Genomic DNA, 25,220 nt, shown 5'->3' with positions numbered 1-25,220 from the left:
TAGGCAGAGGTACACACTTTAGGGCATATGGTTTTAGTACTATACTGTTGGGTTGGAGAAAAGCGCACAAACATACCTCAAAGCTTCGAGCCATGCTAATGAAATCACTCCCTTTCTATCCCACTGAGAGCAAACACAAATGTTTACAGACATCACACAGTCTGTCCGCACTCCTGCACCACACTGGGCTGTCGTGAGAGTGGCAGAGCACTGTCAGTAGTGCAGGGTGTTTGTCTGAAGAAAAATTCAGTCGGCAAGAGACAAAAGGTGAGAACAGGCAGCAAGATGTCCCTCTCTAATAGTTTGTAATGTTTCTTTTACAAGATTTAGTTTTGCTTTCAGATTTATGTCTCAGGGGCTTTTGGATCTTTTGTTTTAATTGTGAGGTTTTTTTTCTTTTGTAGAACCTTTTGTGAAAAAAAAATAGAAACAATCGAATATTAAAAGGTTCACGAATTATATCATCCAGTTTGTTAAGAATTTTTCAAAGGAGCACATTAAGATGGCTATTGAATGACTTGTGTGCCCAGTGCACACATTCCAACTTTTGTCACAATCCGTATATGTTTTTATATTCTAGCTCTAACCTTGGCAGCGCTGTGCAAGATGAACTTAAAATTTTAGAATATATTGTGATATCTTTCAGCATGTATTATGACAATGATTAAAGTAACTATAAAATGTGTTTAAAAAAATTACCACATGCTTTTTGGGAATGCAAATATCACAGACATAGCCCCATAAACAGAAATATTTCCCTACAAATAAAACTTTTCCATTACCTCGTCAATACAGTGGTACTGCTTGACATCACACAATAAATACATCTCATTTAATTTTCATATGTATTAATATGTGTTGTTGCTCTCAAGGAAGAGTGGAAACTGCAGTTGTAATCCCAAACATGCAGTTGATTTTTGGGGATGGCAATATTAGTATTTGTCATTATGAGGATCAATCACAGTTTTTATTAAGGCTCTTTTTTTAAAATTGATAATGATAAACAATACACCCCTTCCTACAACTGCTAAGATTTTTTTCTGTATCACACTCATGCATAATTATAACATAACTACTGAAATTTATTTTCTCAAGAAAATATGTTTATCTTGCTGTAAGATGTAAACCCAAATGAGTTTTAGGTTTGTAATACTTATTTAAACCACCTTTTATGTGTATTTTAATTCCATATTCCATATACTCAAAATAAGCAACAACAATTATATTTCCTTTGTAAAAACAGTAAAATAAATTGAGCTACAGATAGTTCATTTCAGTCTCCACACCAGAGAGACTATGTTGCATTCCACTTCTGCTTTGAAAATCAGAAGCATAGTTATATCTGAGTTAAAGTAAAATCTAAAAACAAAGCATACACATAGTATTACCTATTTTATAAAATTTTCCTTACTCAGCCAGGAGGGACGATTTAGGCTTCTTTACCCACTGTAGCCTGGCACAAAACCATGCTACAAGCAAATTTGACCATTTGTTTTCATCCACAAATATATTCCTTTTACCACTAAGCACTTTGAAAAATACAGTGAAAGTATGAAACGTAAATCTGAACAACTCCACATCCCTGTTGGGAGATGAGTGACCATTCTTCCTTTTGAATTGAAAAACAGCCCTCTCATTTGTGACAATTAGGCCATACAGAGACTGATAAAGATTGTGCAACCCCCCCTCGCCTCTATCCCTCTCCCATGCAATATTGGCAGCGTTTGTCAGATTTCATCCCCACATGTCCCGAATGTCTCATGGGTCCCCAGAGGAGTCACATGTCATCAGCGAGCCTATTTAAAATGCCACGGATGCCCTGTTGTTGTGACATATTTATAAATCGTAGGAGAGTAGCTAACTGCCCTTAAACAGGCTGACCTAATGTGAATATCTTTGGACTCTGACTTGTAGACCAGAAAGGAAACAAATACTGTTGAATTTAAATATCTACATGGTAAAAAGAATCTGAGATTTTAAAAGTGCAACAAAATGTGAAAATGTAACATTTTATTTAAGTGGATTATAAAAATAGAACCAAATGTTTTGTAAATTTAACACCAAAAACAGAATGGTGTTAGTTAATTTCAAATAACTTTTCAAAAATAATAATGATTAAAAAAACAACAACAAAAAACTAGCTTAATTCAAACTAAATAGAAAGATTATTTTGTTCATCTGGTGGTGGTGGTGCTAAACTAAAAGCAGAAATCAGCTTTTTAAATTTTGTTTAAGCAGGTATGGAAAACGTTTCCCTCACAGCAACAGGTAAGATGTGTCATTTATTGGCAGTGACTGTGTAACTGATAAAAATCTCAGCATGCTAGCTAGTTTGATATTAGCGTTGCTGCTAACATGGCTAAAAATGTATATAAACCCAAATTCTTGAAACTTTCCTAGCCTCAAATCTAATGACAGTTAAGTTATATTTTACAAGGCTAATATCTTTACTCATATTATTATGTCAGTCATTCTCTGCTGGAGGATGAATGAGATGGCCAATGGTCGACTGAACCAACATCTACAGTTAAATTCTCATGAACTTGTATGATAGCAAAATAAAGTAGCTACTATCATTACTAATTAATTACTAATTTAACCGTTATCAAATAAGTGTAACGTTTACATAAAAGGAGAAAAGGCTGCCTGATTAAAATTAAAATTTTTAAAGGGCTAATATTTAACACCTTCGAAAATCGGTTTTACAGTGCATCTTACTTGATTTTACATATATACTGTATATATATATATATATATATATATATATATATATATATATATATATATATATATATATATATATATATATATATGTATGCGTGTATACATGGGTGTGTGCATTTTCCCCCCACTTTTGACGTAAAGTAAATCTGTGTCACACGGGTGGTGCAAAACAATACGTGCCGCGCTGTATCTCTAACAATGACGATTAATGTCTCAAAGACTTCTTTAAATCCATCCAACCTGCAAAGAGAAAAGTGTCCCTGTAACGTTCAGTGAATTAACTCTCCCAAAGAGACAAGGTCGGAAATCGTGTTAATAGCTGTCCAGTGTGTAAGAGCCCGCCAAGCAAGTCTGCAATCACCCAAATACCCAGAGACAGGTCGTGGGTAGCCCCGGGCTGCGCTTGCGCCCTTCCCCTCAGCGCCAACGACCCCACTGCAAGCCTAACAGGCCCCACCAGTCCCACTGAGCTCGTTCAGACAGGCTCCTCATGCCGGATGCTAGTTGCCAATTTCTATCTAAAGGAGTTTTTAGAGAAGAGTGGATTTGCAAAAAAAAAAAACTATTCAAATTTGTAAATTTAAAATAATCAATGCAATATCTCAAATTTTCCTGTTTATCACGTCATGACATTTCCGAGCTTTATTTGCTATCTTTAAATCTGTGAAATGATGACGCAAACCGGCCCCGAGCATAGATATGTTTTAATTATAAAGACATACTATAAACAATATATGAAATCCATGTTGTAACACAACCAGAATACTTCTTCGGTTTATAGGCTGCAGTTATATAACCATTATTATCATCATTATTATTATTATTATAACCGGGCTTTGAAGATTATTCAAAGTTGTACAATACAATCATGTGAGATGTGCAATAAGTTGAAATAAAAACAAACACACTGTATCAGAAAATATAACATCAGATTGTTTTCATATAGTTAATTAGGATCAGATCTAAAGGTTGAAAATGGTCGCATTTATTTTTTCTTGTAATTACTGAATGTTGCATAGATTGCAAATGATAACAGAAACTTCGCAGAATTTAAGTTCATATTTTGAATATGGCCTGTAGTTGATGTGAGACATGCAAGCCACAGTGACAGGAAGGCCCGAACAATTTAATTTCTACAGAGCATTTTTGAAGTATGATTACTTAACCATATCTTACCATTACGCATTAGACTAAAACCGTTTTAATTTCCACAGAATTATGTGTTAAATTAACTAGAGTGGGACAGAGACTGACATGGGCGCAGTACAGGTTCAAGTTCAGGAAAAAGAGCGTAAATCAAATCAAGGCTTGTCGTTACAGTGTTTGAAGAGAGTCGACGGTGCCCCGGAGTAAGTGGTGCACTTTTCGGCACAGGTGGCGAGTGCGGAGCCCGAGAAGGGGTAGACGGCTGCCTGTCCAAAGGGCGCCAAGGCGGTGGGGATCGGTGAGGTTATAGTCTGTCCCTGGTTCAGATACGCCACCAGCCGCCTCATCTCCTCCAGAGCCTGAGCCTGCATGAGGATGTAGTTCTTGGCCAAGAGGAGAGTGGCTATTTTGGAGAGTTTTCTCACCGAGGGGCTGTGGGCGTACGGGATGACGGCGCGCAGGCCGTCCAGCGCGTCGTTCAGGTCGTGCATCCTCCTCCTCTCCCGGGCGTTGATACTGAGCCGCAGGGACCGCTGCTCTTTGGACTTTTTGGCCAGGGGCCCGCCGGGCTTGTCGTCCCCAAACGAGGAGCCCCTCTTCCGGGACTCCAGCGAGTCAAAGCCGTCCTCGTCGTCGCTCGTGTGCTCCCCGCCGCTCTCGTTGGACTTCCCAGTCTGTCCGGAGAGGAAGTCGGCGGCCGGTGTGAGCGGGTATCTGCCGGGACTTCCAGCACCGTGGCCAGCGCCAAACCCGAAGGCTGACTGCCCGTAGCGCTGCGTCAGGTCGAGAAGCGCGTCGTTGCTGATCGATTTGAGCAGATTCTCATCGCTGACATTCATTTTCTTTCTCTCTCCCTCTCTCTCTCTCTTCCAGAGCAGGTTCTGACCAGGAAAAAGTCTTCCTTGGACCGCTTTATCCAAACTTCTCTCCTGACGGCTGTGGCGCACTTTCGTCCAAGAGTTGCTGTGTTGTTCTCTGAGTTTTTCCTCACTCCTTTCCCCTCTCAGCGCTGTGTCTCTTCAGGAAGGAGGCTGTGAGTGTGAAGCTGAGCCTGTACATGCGTTCACCTCCTCTGTGCACTGCGCTCCCCCCTTGTTGCGCGCATAGCCCACGTTTAACAACACTTCCCTAACTGCGCTCCTCTCGCCTTTGTAGCTGCAGTGGTCTTTCTTGCCCTCCCTCGCCTCTAGCAGATTGTGACTGGCACTCCGTCCCGCTCACAAGTTAGTACGAGCAGGCGGCCCGCCGGGATTATCTGTCCGTCCAATCAGGGGGGCGTTTTAATTAACTTGGAAAGAGCGTGGGTCTGCTCCCAGTTTCCACTTTTAAAACAGAAACTGCAACCTGACGCGGATCCCAGGTCTGTCTGGCTGTTGTGTTTTACAGCTGCGTCTTAGTAATTTAGAATATCATTTCCAAGTTCATTTATTTAGTTTATACACGGAAACACGTACAATTTATGGATCTCTAACACACATTGTGATTTAAGGGTTTATTTCTGTTAATATGGATGATTTTGACTTGCAGCTAAGGCGAATCCAAAACTAAATTTCAGAAAAACAAATCGCACAAGACAAAATGAAAGATGATCTTTAATACAAAAATGTCATGTTATGCCTCACACCATCATGGGGAAAACTGCAGACATCACATTTTTCCTGCAGAAAGTGTTTGACACACTCCACAAAGAGGGGAAGAAACAAAAGGTAACTGCTAAAGAAAGTAGCTTTTAAGAGAGGGCTGTGTTCATACATATTAGGTGAAAGTTGAGAGGAAGGAAGAAGTGTGGAAAAAGGTGCAAGATTATGAAGTAAAATCCATTCAGGAATTTGGAGGGAGTACACCATTTATATGCAGGACTTTGGCTATAATTCTTCCTGTTAAACTACTATCAAGTGATATCAGAAATACATGGGGACAGGGAGAATAAGAAGTGACTTGTTGCTCAGTATTCCCAGGTGAATTTTCCATTTTGTTTGGAAGTCAAGGTCTGGCAGAAGATTAGAAAGGCACCAAATCCAAGAAGCTTGGAATCCAATGTGAAGTTTCCACAGTTAGTGTTGATTTGAGGAGCCATGGCCTCCTTGGTCAGTTATGCTTCCTAAATTATTAAGATGTCTCTGTTTAAACTGACTTTGTGATTGCTTATAGGGTATTTCCCCACAAACTTGGCCAGACCTACTCAAAACTTATTTTTGTCTATGTGGGCACAACTAGACTGATGAGGAAAAAAAAAAACGTAGCAAGAGATAAATGAAAAAGTCACTGCTTTAAGATTGAAAATAACTAATCTAATTTTTAAATTTAGTAACTGACATGAAGAGACCTACAGCAGGAACGATGGAAATTTATTATTATACTCAGATACAGGCATAATGACGTAATAACAAAACATTTTTTCATATTTTTCACAGCATCATAGTATTCACTTAAATGATGTTTATTAGAAGTGGTGTCACTGCAAACATTTTCTTTAAAATGTAAAAAAAAAAAAAAAGAAAATAAATTATTATCAATTTAATGTCAGGTCATTTTGAATTTTCTTCTAATATATACGCTAAGTTTGTAATGACAAAAAACAAACATTTGCTGCGTTAGAAAAACAGGTGTCCTCCAGCCGAAGGTGTAATTTCAAAGTGAAACCAAGGCCGCCACCTAGTGTCCCGGATGAAACGTTACATTTGAGTCATATCTGCCTATTTATCTGAATTCAAATCTATGTCGTCCATGTCCCTACAGAATCTGGAAAGTCTGTAAAACTATGAAATTGATATGAAATTTGTGCAAAAGTCTGGATAAGTATGGAAAAATGTATTTAGATTAATTCCCTTTTATGCTGACTAAATGCATTTTAATGTGTTAAGCTACATTAACACAAGGCTGTGATGATGAAGGATTTCTGCAAAGTCAGCAACTTGATGCAATCAGTTTTGCGTCTGTGAATATTTAGCATTAAAAAAATAAATGAAATTTAAATGTACAGTAATAAAATTAGGGTAGAATTAGACTATACTTATATCAGAGTATTTCTAAATGATTGGACTGAACTGAAATGAAGCTACATTTGGAACCAACTGGATTTTATATGATCTTGCTTTGGTTATGAAATGTCTCCATTTGTTACTTTGTTGTAAAGTTTCCCTGTGAAAAATAACCTGACCTGAACAGAAAGTGTTACTGTTCAGCTGTCTTGGTTTTCCTTCTCGTGTTATTGATGAAAATGTTATTTGTTAGTAAACAAGTTTGTATTGTAGGTAGTGCATACAGCTATAAATACATTAGCCCCTCACATATAATACTATACGAAGAGAGATCTTCAAGATTTAAAACACATTATTTACCTCCTAAAAGCAAAGAGTTTCAAAAGTGGAAGCAACTAGTGACAGGTAATTACACCTGAAAATTAACTCAGGTTTCTCCTTGGAGGCCTCTCAGACAATGAACTTAAATAATATTTTATTTGAGTTTTAATTTAGTCTTTTCTATGATGAAAATATGATACAAATTGTTAAAATGACTTAAACGGAAATGAGACTTTTATTTGCACTGGCACGGAATAATGGAATATTTAGTTTTAAATATATGATCCAGAGGCGCCACCTATTGGTGAAAAAGAGTAGAGAACTAAAGCATGGCCAGCAAATAGCGGTGTGGTTGCTTGAAACCAGTTTTGAGATTGTTTTTCTTGACCAATGACCACCCACATACAAAACCTCTATAAAGGTCCAAATTTTTCTTCAACATAATGAGTCAAAATGACTCTAAGCTTCTGTTTTGTGTCTTAGCAGACACTCAGTGGCGACCGTCAAACTGTTCACCACCTTGCATTTATTTTATTTCCTCCATTATACACCTGCATCTTCAAAAAACAAGGATTTGTTGTTTGGATTTACTGTGGACTTCCTCTAATCCAGTCATTATCTTCTCACTATCTGACTTTAAATTAAATTAAATGTTTTCTGTTTTAGGTCTGTTGGGATTACTAACATTATTTCTATTTTCTATATCTTAGTGTAACTAGAGAAAGAGGAAAAAAAATTGGTTTTTGAAAGCACTTTATTTAAATTCAAATGCACTCTACTCTCAAAAGCTCAAAGTAATACAACACTCATGCCAGTAAGTAATGTTCTTACTTGTGCTCATTATTCTTACATTAAGAGAAATAAAAGTGAAATGGAAACAGGAAGGAAATGAGGGCAATGGGTAAAAAAAGGCAATAATAATATCTAAGATTAAGGCGAAAAGTGAAAGGAGGCAAAAGAAACAAACAAGTAAATAAAACATCTTGCTCAGAAAATATGGTAATATTTCACAATAAACTGAAAGCAGTCATCAAATTCTCCAGAATGATGGAACCTAAACTCAATGCATGATAAGATTTTAGAATATGAAATCACTGGATGTTTTTTGCACAAGATCTTTGAACCATGTCTTTTTGAAAGTCAATTTCTGTGACTGTCCAGGAGGTGGCAGAAAAGTTTAAGAATTAAAAATGTCTCTTCAACAAAATATTCAATGTAGATTATTTGTAATTGAGCCGCAGTTAGTAAATTGGTATTTAATGTTAAAGCATTTTATACCTTTGAGTTAATAATATGTCACACTAAACACAATTCTCAAACAACATTAATGGAGAAAAAGTTATGAAACATACTTTTATTTGACAAAAAAAAACAAAAAAAAACTGCCTTACTGGTATTTGACTAAAAATGTATCTAATGGATGGAATAATGGATAAATCTGACTTCTTAGTCTGGAGAGTCGGGTTCTGTTAGTGAACACACACATAAATCATTGCACCCCCGCATCTCCATTAGCTGCTGATTTTCAAAGAATAGAAGAAACATAAATGTGCAAACACACAATAACTAATAATAAATAATGCCTTTTGAGGCCCTGCTGCAGCTCTGTGTTGCCATGGCAGCTGCATTCATTGCCTCCATGCCATCCTTTATGTTGCACCACAGTTGGCTCAGGTTCTGAGCTGCAGTAAGCCTAGACGTCCACCGTGTGGCAGGAAAGTATTTCAGATTGCTCTGAATTTGACTTTTAACAGGAATTGTGCATGTGTGCACAAACACTGAAGAGAAGAGATGCATGTGGCCACATGTGCATCTCCCACAACATACATGTGCTGGGTCACTTTTATCAACACTATTATATTTTTACACAGTTTTTATCTACATTTCATGGCTTGTACCTTTAGTTTCAGCCAGACTCAAAAGTTACAGTGAGTCTTTATCATTGCCAGCATATTGTTTATCTAACCCCAGCAGGAGCCACACGTAAGAGTTTTCTCTTCAGGCTGTCTCTTATATCCTAATTTTCAGTCCTGCTCCCTCTGTCTGACTCATTCCTCATTTCTCTGCTGCGTCTGTAACACACACACACCCCCCCCCACACACACCCCACACACACACACACACACATCAAAGCGCTGCTCTCAGTAAAGATGGAACAGGCTCCTTTGATCTCTCCCTGTCGACTCTGATTAATGTGTGGATTTACAGTGCAGACCTACAGGGACCTGGCAACCCTGACACCCGTGTGCTGCACTGGAATCTAGTTTTCTTTGCAAATAAGCGCAGCCCTTTATTTTATTCATTGCCCTAGTCATAATAATTTAAGTGTAGGTTATCACAAAAATGGACCAAATGTTCATATTCATTCAAATTAAAGTGTCCTATATTCAAGACAATGCTATCGTCCCTTCACAAGCAGAGAGATTTTCACAAAGTTTCTGTTCTGTGCACTCACTTCGCTGAATCCAAACACTTTCATCTTATATGGGCAGGATGTTCTTTAGAAGAAGATAGCTGTGATCAGTGTTGAACTGTCAGTTTTAGCAGACAATTTCCATTGTGTGATATACTGGAGTTTGGTGGGGGGATTAGTGATGACAGGGAAGTAAATGTTGGAAAAATTTTGTACAGAGCATCAAAAGACGTGTTTGCAGAGCTCACAATGTGCACTGTGCTTTATGCGTTGCCCACTGCAACCCCTGCCAGGAGCCAAGCCAAAATAAGTCAACAACACTTAACTTTTTACTTTCTCTCTGTGGGTTTTGCTTCCAGATTTTTTCCTTCTCTGTACCTTCTTTCCTTCAGTCTCCATTTTGTCTCCACTCACTGCAGTGCAATGCAGATTCTTCGCAGGGTGGAGGTATAGTCGAGATAGGCGGGGGCCCCATGAATAATTGTTGAAGATATTTTTACTGTGACCCACTTAAGGGTCCCTTTCGTCCTCTTTGAAGGTGCTGCAGTGTTGCTATGCAGTGAGTCAACATGAAATGTTTAAAGTCTTCGCATGTTGTAAAAGAAGACCAAGATGTGTGCCTCACATGTTAATGCATATTCATGGCTATGTGAGAACAGAATAAGCTCATGTGAGAACGTTGCTATGATGATCACGCTCCACGGAAACAAGGTTTGGATTGCATCCATTCATCTGTTCTCTACATCCACTTGTCCTTGCTGGGTGGGGGTTGGTGGCTATCTCCAGGTTATTTAATGAGAGGTGGGTTAAACCATGGACTGGTTGCCAGTTTATGAGAGACACAGGACAAAAAATCAAATGGTTACTCTAAGTATAATTTAGAGCAACCTTTAAAGCTAGCAGTCATGTTTTTTGACTATGGGAGGAAGCCGACATACCTGGAGAGAACCCACGCACACACAGGCATGTTATGCAAACTTAATGAAGAAAGACCCCAGGCTGGGATTCAAACCCAAGACCATCTTGCTTTAAGGCAATGGCACTACAAATATATGAGTACTTACAGAAAACTGAGCTAACTTTATTTATTGTCAGAAAACAACTGCGTGTTTATCTTCTGGTTAGACAAATATTTGTCCTCTTGGTAATTTTGTAAATCTGAGTATTTGGGGTGATGGTGGTCGGAGTTTGCCCTGCAATTGGTGGGTTGCTCTGCAAAAACAAAGGAGGACGTGTGCAAAATTCACAGCAATAACATTGTTTCAAGAATCTCTGGAAATCCACTAGTCCACCACAAATAGTGTTTTTTTTAATTTTTTAAAAACACTATTTTAAAATCATTTTTGCTTTTAATATAGTTTTTTTTTTTTAATGTATAACAGACAGTTCCTTTAACTGGAAATTATTTTAATGCTCAGTTTTCTTTAACTCATTGTATTTCTTTCACTCATTAAGATCTTTGGCGATGCATCACTTCCCATCCTTTTCCCATGTAACTAATCCTCAACTTCTCTGTTAGAATACCAATCCATACAACCGATATTTCAAAGTTCTACACTGGAAAAGAAAGAAACAGATTTAGGACATAAACTGACAAAAACTGACATCAAAAACATTAAGTATTATAAGAAAGAAAGAGAGGTTAAATTAAAATCTACCGAAATAAAAAGAAAAACATGATTGATTTACATGGTTCATAGCTTTTGTTCTTTGTTATTTCCTGTCTTTGCCCTTTGAAGAAGTTTCTAACAAAGGGCAAAAATCAAACTGAGAAAACTTATTCTCAAATTGCTTTGAAAGTATTTCTATCCTGGCACTGCTTTAGTCATTCTACTGAGCATCTAATGTTTGGATAAAGATAAAATATCAACGTTGTTGAGATTTTAACATATTTATTTGAGTGCAATGCTGAGTGACTGATCTTTTCAGAAAGTCATGATCTGTTCTCAGTTTGTGTTTAGCACAGCAAGATCATAGGCGGACCACCTCAACTTCTACACTAAAGAATTGGCTTTTTTTCTAAGCTGTCCGAGAGCTGCAGATTTATTGTCAAAGACAAACCAATCTGGATTTAATTTAATTGAAGACACTAAAGAGGCATCGGAGGCAGGCAAGTTGTTAACAGAGGCTAATTTAAAGGGTTCTGAACAACCCTTCAACTTCTCTTGATAAAATGCAGCTTTTCTCTTAGACTTCTAAAAAAGTTTCATTCTTATGTGTGGACCAGATGCACAGAAAGATGGTGTCTTAAACTCGAGTCCAGCAATCTTTCACAATTAGTTTCAGGTTTTGAATGATACAGGAAGATGCTCTGAATGCCAAACTGACCTGACATGTTCTCACCAGTTTTCACGTCAGTGCTCCTGTTGTCTCCTCTTCTCCCTTTTTTTCATCTCTGCCATATTTCTCTCCTTTTGTCTCTGAGCGCTAACATTTCTCTAGTTGCCTTAATCTCCAGTGTGTCCTCCCTCCCTCCCTCCCCCACACACACACCACCATCATCCCACACTTTTCCCCATATTTCCCGATGTGAAAAGTCACTCAGAGTTTTCCTTCCAGGGATTCTTTTTTTTTTTTTTTTTTTTGGAAAGGAAGTCCATATTTAATGAAGTGACTCTTGTTAAAATGCTTTTAAGTGCTCCTGTGCACAGCTTCAGGCTGGAAAAGAGGCAAGGGGATGGGGGTGCTGGCGGGGTTGAGGCTTTTATTTATTCATTGGGCGGTTCAGTGCCTCTTTCCCGCTCTGGCTCTGTGAAGAAGGGAGAGGATTAGAAAACTGTCTCTGAGCATACACACACACACACACACGCCCGCACACGCCCACACACACATCAGCCTTCCCTTCTTTAGTAGCCATGTTCCCTCCTTTGGGGGACACCCCTGCGTCAGTCCACATTAACATCCATCAGAGCGTGCATGGTGCACTGGAGGGGGACGAGCCTCTGTCCCACTGAGTCACTCAAACAAGAACACGAATGCGTGTAACCTCATGCAAACTCCCATCCGCAGCAGTCGCACACACGTGAACATGAACCGAGTGGCAGCAGAGATGTTCTTAAACCAATATCGTTATGAGTCACAGACTTCAAGTGTTTATCATCTCGTTTGTGCCTTGAGCAATGCTCAATGTCTACGTTGATATTGGACCTGTATCGAGAAACTGCTCCAACACTCGGCTTAAACAAACACAGCTGTCCCCTTTTTGATCTGTAGGTGTATTTGAGCATGTCTGGAATGAGCACACTGCCAACAATCTTTGAATGAAGAAATTAGAGAAAAAGAAAAAAGCTTTTCTGAGTGAATTTTGAAGCATTTCTATTTGCTGGTTTGTCTGTTGTATGAAGTTTTATGTTGTCTACTCTCTTGTTATCTATTCTGCTTGCAGAAAAGAGGGGAGCTAAGACTCAAACTGGATGAGAGAGGCATATCATTTGCCGAGGGTGTTTCTGTAAGAACTCGTAGACTCCATCACATCACAACCAGTTTTTCGCTCTGGTGTCGTTCATGTGCATGGTAGCAATTTGTAGACTGCAGTAGTTTAAGTTTTCTGCCCTCCCCTACTCCAACCCAAAAAAGTTTTCAAATTATTTTTCTGACAGATTTTTGAGAGCTCTGATCTAAAATAAAAAAAAATTTTTTTGATTTGTCTTGGGTAAATTGTGTAACTGAGTGTTTGTGGAGTTATAATTTGTGCACACTATTGTAGTCAGGCAGACAGATGTAAATGGTGTCTAAGGCTCCATGTTGACCTAGATTCTAGTTTCAGGCTCATGAAAAAGAGATGATTCCCCATGCCGCCGCACACACACTTTGCTAACACCAAAAATGAAACAGAAAGGGAAATACAAAGTCTTTGTTTTAATGTTCTAGGTTTTAATATCGTTTTTATTCTTTTGACCTGGATATATCCAGTAATTGAACCTCACACTTTTTCCATATTTCCTTTTGTCTCTCTCATCTTAGGATCAACATCAAACTAAAATTGTTAATATGCAAATTCATTTTATCCTCTAGCTCGACTCTCACAATCTTATAATTGGATTCCTCAAGTTAATATAAAAGCTTTCGTCATACGCACCATTCACTCCCAGTTTTTTTCTTTCAGAGAAACACAAGAAGCCGCCTCGTTCCACCGTCAGCCCAGGAAGGAAAGGCATAGCGGCAGAGGAGGATGGGGAGAACAATTGTTTCATCGGGATCCAGCTGAAAGTCCACAGTAGAAGGACAATTCACAGTTTCAGGACAAAGTTTCCGTTACCAGTTAAAACCAACTTTGTCGGCATCTTCATTTAGTAAAAATACATTCAGAGCAAGCTTCTCATGTGTTAACAAAAAATCATCCAGTCTCAAAAACAAGGCCGTCCTATGACCCTTTAAAAGATCGGCATATTTTTAGTGCACCATCACCAATCTTCCTAAATGAAACTCCTACATAGAACAGAATAAGTAAAGCATTTTCCACTTAGATTAACATTGACATTTAAGAATGGAGACCTCATAGGCAATTTAAATAAAATCAATTCTGGCCAGTGTGTTAGAACTAAACTTGGTCTTCCTCTGGGTTACTCTCTGGTTTGACGTTCACTCCAGTTCTATTTTACCTTAATATGCTAAATCAGTTTTGGAATATGTCATTTTCTTACTTTTCATTGAATTATTAGCTAGTTTATTAAAAGAAATTAACTGTACTGCTAATTCCTTGGAACAGAGAAACAACAACGTTGCTCACAAAATAGGGGCAGCAATTATGCATGGTCAGTAATGTCATATCACTCCTTTTGAAATTCAAAGTAACTGATATAAAAAGGCAAATATATTACTGTCGTTTAAGTGAATGCTATATTGCTAATTATTTTCATTCTTTTCCTTCTCTTTTAGGTAGTTAATCTGACAAAAGAGATGTTAGATGTTGTGTTTTCTGTTTTGTATAAATTTCACACACGAAGATCACTGGTGGCACACCACCTCCTACGTACGTTTTTTGAGTAAATACTAATCAGCTTCTGTACATAACTTCTCACTGTAAGAGTTGAAAAGCTTATAAAACACTGCTAACATAAACCATTTAGAAGATGTTTGATAATGATGTTGTTTTAGGACTCCAGAAGTTCACTTTGGGTCTTAGATTAGCCATTAGCTTTAGCATCTGGGACCAACTAAACTAGATTCATGCTAACTGAAAACACCTACAGAGCTATCTACTGAACGAAAGCCGTAACCTCCTTTTGAAGATTATGAACTATCTCTTGATGCCACAAAGTTACCATAGTTAAGATTAAATAATTATGCAGCAGCATAACGGTCATTGAACTTGAACTCCATTATTGTGTTTGTTTCTCCTCCAATCAGGTGCTCAGTTCAAGTCAGTCTGTCAGCATATTGTGTATATAAGAAACTGCCCTAATTTGGCAGGTTAAATAGCAACGGTAATTTTCATCCCCCCCCAAAAAAAGAGGATGGAGAAACAGGAGAAGCAGAAAATTAGCATGTGATGGTCGGCAATGAGACAGACGGCCTTGGAGAGAGCACCAGATGCTGTGTGGGAGGGTTATTTAGTTGATGGTATCACACTTCTGTTTCACTCTTTCTCTTCCTCTTGTTCTCCTCTAACAAACGCACAGGCACATTTACAAACACTGTATTTGTCCTGTCACCTTTGTATCTTTGCATGACACAACACCCACACCTTTCCCTGCACCATCCTGCCCACTGTGTGCTCACTAATGTTGTAACATACTGCAGTACGTGCAAAGCCCAAAGGGAAAAATGAATGAGTTGTTTCACTTAAAGCAAAAGCATACCGTGTAGACGCCTTATCTAAGATTATTTACAATAACCATTAATCATCTTTCCAACTTTAAACATTAAGTAATTTGAAAATCTGCAGCAATATCAATTTGCTTAATAGTGTTGGGAGTGGCCTCTGTTCACCTCTTGTTTCTCCACAGGCAGGTACCAACTGTTCCACATGGTAAACCAGAAAAGCCCCACAAAATGAGTCTTATTAATTAGCTTCTCATTTGTAAATGCAAATGAGCTTAATTAAAAAATAGACTCTCCTTCTCTGAGCTTCAAAGAGAGAGAAAGTGAGGCTTCATCAGGAGGTTTGTTCAGCTGTGGCACTAATGAGACATATTTGGCCTAACGAGGGAGCAATGCCCTAATTTGTTTATGCTAATGATATGAATCAGTGCTTGTCCTTTTTAGTCTATCTGGGAACAGATCACTCACACACACTCCTGTGTGGACAATACCTTTAGGGTTTCGCATGGTGTTGGCAAGGTGGTGCCATAACCAAGCAGGATTGTTTCAGTAGGTTAATTGGCTTAATGAGTTTAATAGAGATCACTGAGACTATGACTCAATGTGTACATTTCCTAGGGTTTTTCTATTTAAACTTTGCACATTGAAATTTAGATTATAAGGTTAACACACACAGTCTTTTTTTAATTTAAATCATTATAAAACTAAAGAAAGACATTCTGAATGAACTGATGAATCTATTTTATCTCAATTCAGAGAGATTCAGAACCTAAAATTGTTTTTTTTTTTACCTATAAAGGTTTGAATGACTAACCCTGATCAATATATTATTAAACATTGATCAGTCAAAAGTGCTTAAGCCACTGACCCCATCATCTGAATGTTACAGCTGAGTGAAGACTCATCTGAGCAGGCAATGTTTTTACCACCTACAATTGACAATCTGCTTCAAGGCTTCAAGATGATTTTCTGCATACCTTGGTTGTAATGAGTGCCTGTTTGAGCTACCACTGGGTTTCCCTGATCTTGAACCAGTCTTCTCTGAGATCAACTAGGCTTTTTCATCCACACAACCGACATTCGCAAATGTTGTCTTTCTCAGACTATTTTCTGTAAACTGAAGAGATGGATGAAAATCCTAGAGCATCAGCGTTTTTGTGAAATGCACAAACTAAACTTTCTGCACCAACAACCATACTACATGCTTAGTTCCTTAAATCCCCTTTATTAACCATTCCGCTTAGTATAAACCATTCAAGCTGTTTTCATAACATCTTGATGCACACATGAATTGTGTTGGTGCAAGGTGTATATGAATTCACAAACATGTACTTAATAAGGTGACTGGTTAGTGTTAAATGAAATGCTGTTACAATGGCAATGCTTTTTGTTCTTCTAAATAAATACAAATCAAATATGTGGAAAAACAGAAGAAAATCAATCAATACCTCTTTTTCTTTCTGGCTACAGAGCAATTTATTTTTGCACATTTTCTGTCTGGTGTGGACTAGAATATTGATAGTGGAGTGGGGCCAGCAGAGTGTGTGCTTGGCAGACGTTTCTGTGACCTTTAAAAACTGCATTTTTAGGAACAATGCAAATTTTCCTGCAAATAAATGATGACACAGAGAAATAGCAAAAAAATTGAAAAGCTGTCCATGGCATGATACAGTAAAGTTGACACAGTACAGTAAAAGTGAGTTTGGGCTTATTTTACAGAAACTCTGGTTAGTAGTTTTAAATATTAACTTGTTTATTTTTTCCAATATTATTGCTAAAATACAGTGTCATGGAAAAACTCTCACCTTAAACTTTTTCAGATTTTGTCATGTTGAAAGGAAAATCTTTGTTTTTTTGTTTTTTTTACTAGGAATGTTGTAGACAATACAAAGCAGTGCATACATTTCAGTCTCTGTTGTGTTAACATTTTGTAGAACCCAACTTTCACTGACGTTGTCACTACACATCATTTGTGTTTTGTCTCTACAAAAGTTGCACATTTCTGCTTAAACTCAATCACAATGGATAGATACGGGTTGTAAACATAAACTGTCAGGTTTCAGTAAAGAGTCTCAATTGAATATATGGCTATTCTGATCTAAAGTAGAGGTCTGCAACCTTTACAGTCCAAAGAGCATTTTTTTGACCTCAGTCCAACCATTTTATAGATATATTTTACTCTGTTTTTATTGGCGTTTCTTTTTTGTGAAATACATATGGACATTTTGACGGACTGGAGCATCTTTGCGTCTTGTCTGCTTCTGTGACTAATGTGGTCTTTGTTCAACCTGTAAATTTATAGACAGCCTCTCTGAGAATTTGCATAGCTGTTTATTAATTATGAAACTTCTGAAGGAAATTTGTTGCACTACATTTTATTTAAGGATATCATGCTTAAGGGAACTAAATTCTAATGCATGCCACACTTTTAAGAACTTTTTTTGTAGAAATGTATACCATCCTTTTTCTTCTGCTTCAATGCTATATGCCACTTTTTGTTATTCCTTTGTTTAAATCACAATAAAACAGATTTATCCTATACATATTATAATGTGACAAAATGTGCAAAAATTAATACAATGAATATTTTTGCAAGACACTGTAAGACCAACTTAGAAAAATTTACTTAAAAGCCTCTTTCACCTATTTCTTGATTTTAGCTACATGTGCTTTCATTCCTCGAGTACATGAGTGCGTGGCTGTGTGTGACAAGGTTCTCTCTGCTGTTTTCATTCACCGTTGACTGAGTGTGAGGCCGAGTGAGACGACAGCGTTGCTGGCCCTCACTGATAACTAGTTGCAGTCAGAGCCCTGTGCTCTGTGATTTTATTCAAACAAATTCACATTTACACATGCACACACACTAATTTATCCAGAAAACAGAGGATAAGAAAACACACACACACACACGCATGTGTGCACGCACACAGATACCACTTTTAATTGGACTGACTGCAGTCCAACCATACAGCAAAAACAAGCTCCATCATTTCCCTCCATCTTGTTGCTTGTTGAATTATTGATGGTTGGAGCAAACTTCACCAGTAAATGAAATGAGAAAGAAGTGCAAAGCTTGGATTTGTTTGACTGCTCAGATAAAAATGTGATAATTCATATGTAGTGCATGATGTGAAGATTATTGCAACAGGGTGAGGAGGAGTACCCAGACTGTATGTGCCAGACAAACCATCTGCTTTAATACTGTCCATGTACAGAGCTTTTCAGTAAAGAGGAAAAAGCATTGATTTAGATCAAGACTGAAATAAAGAGTTTCAACATAATATCTTTATGCAGGTTATTTTTATTATCAATTTAACGAGTTGTTTTTTTGAACATTTAATAGTACTTTTTATATTTTAAAATATATTTACTTCCTTTATTTAAAAAAAAAAAATCGGAAGCCATGAACAGAACAGGAGAATTCCTGCATGGTTTTCTGTTCTTTGACAGTGACAAAACATATTTGACTTCAACTTTCAAAGGCCGAGCGGGACCTTGAATTATTGCCCTCATCAATTAATCTCCATTCAATGACACACTGCTTTAGTTAGCCAACCATTCAGCCTCCTCGGACTGCTATAATTGTCCCAGTTAATTGCTTTTCAACTCTCTTTGATTACAAGGTCGGATATGAATGGCTGGTGTATACAGCTCAAAGTTGGGTGCCCCTCACCCTTTTCTTTTGCCCTTCCTCTTTTCTAGCCATCTCTGTGCTTCCTCTGCTCCCTTTTTGCGCCACAAACCAAGATATCAGTGCTGTCAAAGATGTGACTCTCATGAGCCCATTTGTCACGGCGAAATGTGTGCTCAGTATAATTATGTCCCTCATTTAGAGATACTAAAATATGCAACAACCTACATCAGTATTGGCACCACTGAAAAGGGTGCACACAAAACGGTTATGGCCCCATATACTTTGTGGTCCCAAGATGTCACTTACTGGTGAGATTTTGTTTATCTCCCATGTCAGTCTCCTCACTGTTCATATTGGCAGAACCAATTAACCAAGACGATTGAAAATACGATGTTTGTGGCAATTTGTTGGTTTTACTACACTAATTACTGCTGCTACTCAAGTTTCTTGAAGGCTTTTCTTGATTTATGTTCATCAACACACATTTGCCTCAGCTTTGCATGTTTTCTTGTCTTTCCAGTTTTGGAGAGTGGCAAAAATATTGAATGCTACATATTTACAGTCCCGGAAAATAACAAGGTTTAAACATTTAACTACGGTAAATGTTTCTTGCTGCTCTGATCAATTTAAAACCTAAACTAAGAATAACAAAACTGTAAATTGAATTGTTGAGGGTGCAGATAATGATGGTGCTGTTAATGTTGTGAAAAACAACTGTTGTGTTTGCATGGTGTTTTAGAGGACCCATGCACAGAGAATTGAGGAGTAAACTGACTGGAACCACCCCAGCAACTGGAGCACAGGAAACCAGCATGGAGGTTGCTTTCAGCTACTGGGAGGGTTAATGAGTGCCATGAGAACCACATGTTACCAATCACAAGAATGTGGAGCAGCTGCAGAAGAAACTGAGCAGAGAAATGAGGGAAGGTGACTAATAAGTAGAAATAAATACAGATAAATCTTAATGGGACACAAGCAGATGCCAAATAATCCATTCCAAATAGGCAAGGAGCAGAAAACGAGTAGGAATTTGAAAAATCAACACAAAGGAATGAACAAAATTTAGAACATGAAAAAAATCGTTTTATATATATCAGTCAAAATATTGCAAAAACCAAAAGAATAATTAATTTCTTTTTTTAAAACATGGGGATGGTGGTCTCCTCTAGATTAAATGAACACAGATTTAAAGTCATCATTTCAGATAAGTTCACATTTCTTTTGGAAATCAAAGTTCCAATCCATATTGCTTGAAGTCCAGTGGGAAGTTTCCACACTATAGCATGAGATGCTGATTTCATTTCCCAGCAGGACTTGACCACTACCCACACTGCCAAAGGGACCAAAAGCTGGTTCAATGACCATCATGTTACCATTTTGATTTGCCAGAAAACCTGCCTGACCTGAACCCCCTGGAGAATCTACGGGATGTTGTCAAAAGGAAGATGAGAGAGACCAGACCCAACAATTCAGATGACCTCTGTCCAAGCAACCTGGGCTTCCATTATACCCCAGCAGAACTACAGGCTGATCGCCCCCATTCCATGCCGTAAGCTGTAAATCAAACAAAAGGAGGCCTGACCAGGAACTGAGTTTACAGAAATGAAAATACTTTTCAGAAGGCTGAGATTTCTGTTCAAAATATCTGTTCTATTGATCTTACGTAATATTTAAATTTTCTGAGACACTGACTGTTGGGTTTTCATTATTTGTAAGCCATAATCACAAAATGTAAAGAATGATGTAACAAATCTACATTATACCAGTTTCTCTTTCAGAAATGAGTGAGAAAAATTACTATTTTTGTGACATTCTATTTTTTTAGCTGTCCCTTTACTTGCACATGGCATTCTACACAACAATATTCTGCTACAAATTTTTAAAAATGCATTATTTTTCTTCAACTTCATAAATATTTACTTCTTTAAGTTGGTCAATCACTTAAAATAGCCCAAAAATACACTGACATTTGACATAGTAATGTGTCAACGTATGAAGAAGTTCAAGATATACAAAAGCTTTTTGCGGAGTACCGTATGTCTGATATGAATGTATTTCTTTTATATTCTTACAAAGTCCCCATAAAGTAATATCATGAGAAAACCAATGTGACTGCAAGCTGCATAAAGGCAAAAGTGAGGAAATTAAGATGTGTGAACACTGGATCTTTGAAAATAGGACTGCAATTTTATGTACAATAAGGTTAAAAAAGCCTAGCTTGTCATTTAAAAAAAAAAGATTAGGTATGGTGAGTGTGTGTGCGTGGGGGCGTGCATGGGTGTGTGCGCGCGCCCCTGTGTGTTTCTCCTCTCCCTCCACAGCTCACACGGAGGCGACAGAGTCCCACTCATTACAGAACAGCACCGTCCAGAGACAAAGGCTCACACACTGACTGCGGCGCATGTTCAATGCTGATAACTAGCATGGCCTCTCATGTGAATTAGCATGCCCTATAGGTCCTCAAACACAAACATAGACATTCACTCAGATCCAAAAAGGGGAAATAACATAGAGAGATGTTGGGAACCACAGCCTTATGTGCAATTACACACGCACACACACACCCACACACACCCACAACACACACACACACCCCTACGCACACACACGCAAATGCACATCGTCTGAGCTCAGTACAACACAATAGGTATTGGATTATTCCTAAAGATGACTTCTTTTTACAGTCTAGACACAAAAATCCTGTCTGGTATAAAAATAGTGACAGACTTTTTTTTTTTTTTTTTTTAAAGCTAAATATTAACTGAGGTTGTAAAAGGCTGTGAGGGTGCTGCAAGTGAGCATTAATTCTGCTCCAGTTAAATGTAGATTTTTCCTCATCTGGCCTTGCTTCACATTTCACACCTGGCTGGATAAATGTGGCACCAGGCCTGCAGATGCAGATGAAGGAACAAATATGGACGCATATGCACTCACCAGGCTTATCTTTGGCCTTTCCACATCATTCTAATTTATGGCTGTCGCATGGTAAGTCAAAATGCAGTCTCAGGTTTTTTAAGAGAATAAAAGTCACTGCTTTAAATATATACTGTTCTACTTTTGTTGATGTTGTGTCATAAAAGTAGGGCTCCAGAAGAGTTCCTCTCTGTTGTGACTGATATCCGCAATCTCCTCATCTCTCAGTCACACACAAATGTTATGGCCTCTCGTATCTTGCATATCAGCAGGGAGTTGCTCTCTCTCTCTCTCTGGATGCACGATGTTCTCATGCATACAAATATTCACATCATATACTGGACTAGGAAAAAGCATTTACCCCTGACATACTGCAATTGCTTCTGTTAAGGAAATAAATAAGTCTTACCTAAGGTGAAACACTGAGTCAATCAAGCATTAATCAAAATGCATTTTGATTATTATTTTATTAAGAAATTAAGCAAAGAATATAGCAATGACTCCCCTGGCTAGTCCAGGGAAGTGAAGAAAAGATGAAGGTACATCGCTTTTAATATCCACCAGCCCTCTTACAAAGATTGGAGCAGAAGGGAGTATCCCACCAGTTTCAGTTTACTTCACAACTCTGGCATTTGCTCCTGCAGACTGTGACCCTGGATGGTTCAAACCCAGGTCAGAAATATCCTTTATGATGTGTTTCCAGCGAGCTGCCCATAACAAGAATGCTCTATAGCTAAAATTGATTGCTTGATTGATTGATTGAAATAAAACAAAGTTTGACATAACACTTCTGATTTAGTTTTCTTTTTTTGTCACACTTATATGGTTCATCCATCCATCCATTTTCTAACACCCTTGTCCCTGGTGGGGTCAGGAGGGGTGCTGGTGCCTATCTCCAGCTAACGTTCCGGGTGAGAGGCAGGGTTCACCCTGGACAGGTCACCAGTCTGTCGCAGACATGGTTCAATGTTTTGAATTTTAATATCAGAAAAATAAAACCAAAGTAAATACAAAAAGCAACTTCCAATAGGATATAATTTATTAATGATAAAACATATTCAGGCTAACCTTTTCCTGTGTGAAAAAAGTAAATGCACCTCATTGTTAAACCTGACTGTTAACAGACATGTACAATGCGACATCCATACAGGACCTGTCTGACAACATGAAGTAGGCTTAAAGATTACAATAGGCATTAATTCAATTCAATTCAATTCAATTCAGTTTATTTATGTCACAATAAATGTCATATTTATAAAAAAAATATTTTCAATTCAACTACACATACATTCCAATTGACCCAAGTTATTAAGCATTACAGTAAATACAATTAATTATTCAAAGTAGCACAAAATGTTTCTATCTTAGCAAACCTAACAGATTTCATCGAGACGTGGGGGACCATGTAGTGACAGCATATCAATCTAAAGAAATTCAAGACCAGGTGCAAAACAAAGACACTAGCTGTGTTTCCATTACATGTGTGCGCAAAACTTTGTTGATATTTCAAAATATCAACAAATCTAAAAAACACAATTTTGCAATTGTGGAGTTTCCATTAAACAGGAAATGCAATTAAAATCACCTGAATAAGCTTGTTCACACGATAAGTCGTTAAAAACCATGCTGCGCCATGATCCTCCTGCCACTTCTTGTTGATTTCTTCATCTTTTCCGCCAGTAGTAATATGACTGTTGATCACATGATGCGTGTGACACAATGGAAGTGTTTTCATTGCAGCTTTGTGAAATACACTTATTTCGGCTAAAAAACCCACCTCAACCTAGCGCCAAAACTTTATATATAAAAACAAGATTTTTTTTTTTTTCAAAATTGATGTGATTCCATTAAGCAAATTTATTTTATAAATGTTAAATTGCTCAATTTTAAGGTTAATGGAAACACAAGTTACTGACATATTGTCAGTCAAAAAAGGGATACAAAGCTGTTTCTGTTGACTTTGAGGAACCAGTGTGACACCGTCAGTGTCAATGTATGCAAATTAAAAAACATGGCACAGTAGTGAGTGGGTAGAGGCCAACCTAACAAAATTACTCCAAAGGAACAGCAACAACTCACTCAGAATGTCACAAAAAATCCCAAAACAACATCTAAGGTTCTAAAGGTTTCACCGGCCTTCAGTGAAATGGTAAATGTTCATCTGGTGTAAAACTAACAGCTTTTCCAATAAAAACTAGGAAGCCTATAGTGAAACGTTATGGCGGTAGTGTAATGGTCTTGGTCTGTCTTACTGCCTCAAGAACTCGTTGACTTGGAACCATGAATTCTGTTTTCTTCCAGAAAATATAGAAGAATAATATCTGGCCATCAATTTGCAACCTTAAGCTCAACACTAAGCACACTAAAGTTATGTAGCAGAAAAAAGATCCAAAGCACACCAGTGAGTCCACTTCTAAATGGTTCAAAAATAATAAAATAATTAAAAATAGAGTAGCTTAGTCAAAGTCCAGACTTGAGTCAGACTGGAATGATTGATCTTAAATAGGCCATTTTTGCTAAAAAATAAAAACACTCCAATGGTGCTGAAATACAACAATTGTACAAACAAGAATGGATCAAAGAATCTTTTGTTAGCAGCAATGGCTACTGTCAAGTGTTTGCAATAGCTGTCAATTACAACTAGTTATTAGATTTGGATGAAACATAATTTGAAACATGCTTCTTGTATGTTTTCAGGTTGTCTTTAATACAAAAGTTTTTTTACTGATCTGAAAAAAACAAACAAAAAAAAAAACAAAGGAAAAGCAAAAAAAACCCCAGAAATCTCAGAGGGGCAAACACTTTGTTTGCATTACTGTATTACACATGTCATTGTTGCTCAGGAGATGCTGTTCCTATTCATTGGACTGTGTATATTTGCAGGTGGGAGTGACCTGCTTTTGAAATAAGTTCAAGGTTTGAGAAACATTTACGGAACAGGAAGATGTCAGTTCTCCAGTGTATAATGAGCAGCGAAACGGAGAATAGGAGGAGCAGAGGGAGCGAAGGGATGAGAGGAGGACTGCAGGAAGGGAGGCCTAAAATATGCATGTCATCATGCGCATGGGGTTGACTGATAGATTTATGTGAAGGCATGACTTGATGGGCGCGCACAAGGCAGGTCTCTAATTGAGCTTCGCTGCCAATCACAAGCCAACTCGCGCGGTGTCTGAGAGCAGTTATTGTGTAGGTTTATTTGCGGTGCTACATTCTCCCGCTGAAGCATTAAGCAAACACACAGAAGTCTGTGTCTTTCATTATCTGAGTGAAACTGTTCTCTCCTTGTTGCAATTAGCTTGGTTTCAAACAGAAAAGAAAAGCAAGA

General features: G+C 37.9%; 1 protein-coding gene across 1 annotated transcript; it reads right to left on the bottom strand.

The window, feature by feature from the left end:
• Positions 1-3,409: 3,409 nt before the first annotated feature.
• Positions 3,410-5,106, bottom strand: bhlhe23 (basic helix-loop-helix family, member e23). Its single transcript, XM_032576415.1, has one exon. It carries the CDS (start codon positions 4,707-4,709, stop codon positions 4,026-4,028), a length of 684 nt encoding a protein of 227 aa, XP_032432306.1. The 5' UTR covers positions 4,710-5,106; the 3' UTR covers positions 3,410-4,025.
• Between the last annotated feature and the right edge of the window lie 20,114 nt (positions 5,107-25,220).

This window comes from Xiphophorus hellerii, chromosome 1 (assembly GCF_003331165.1).
Source record: "Xiphophorus hellerii strain 12219 chromosome 1, Xiphophorus_hellerii-4.1, whole genome shotgun sequence".
In the NCBI taxonomy this organism is placed as follows: domain Eukaryota; kingdom Metazoa; phylum Chordata; class Actinopteri; order Cyprinodontiformes; family Poeciliidae; genus Xiphophorus; species Xiphophorus hellerii.
Note: the sequence above shows the minus strand (reverse complement) of the source record. Positions and strands in the feature narration are given on the sequence as shown.

Excerpts from the sequence above, each read along its gene's own strand:
- bhlhe23 (XM_032576415.1), bottom strand. The coding sequence starts at position 4,709 with ATGAATGTCAGCGATGAGAATCTGCTCAAATCGATCAGCAACGACGCG.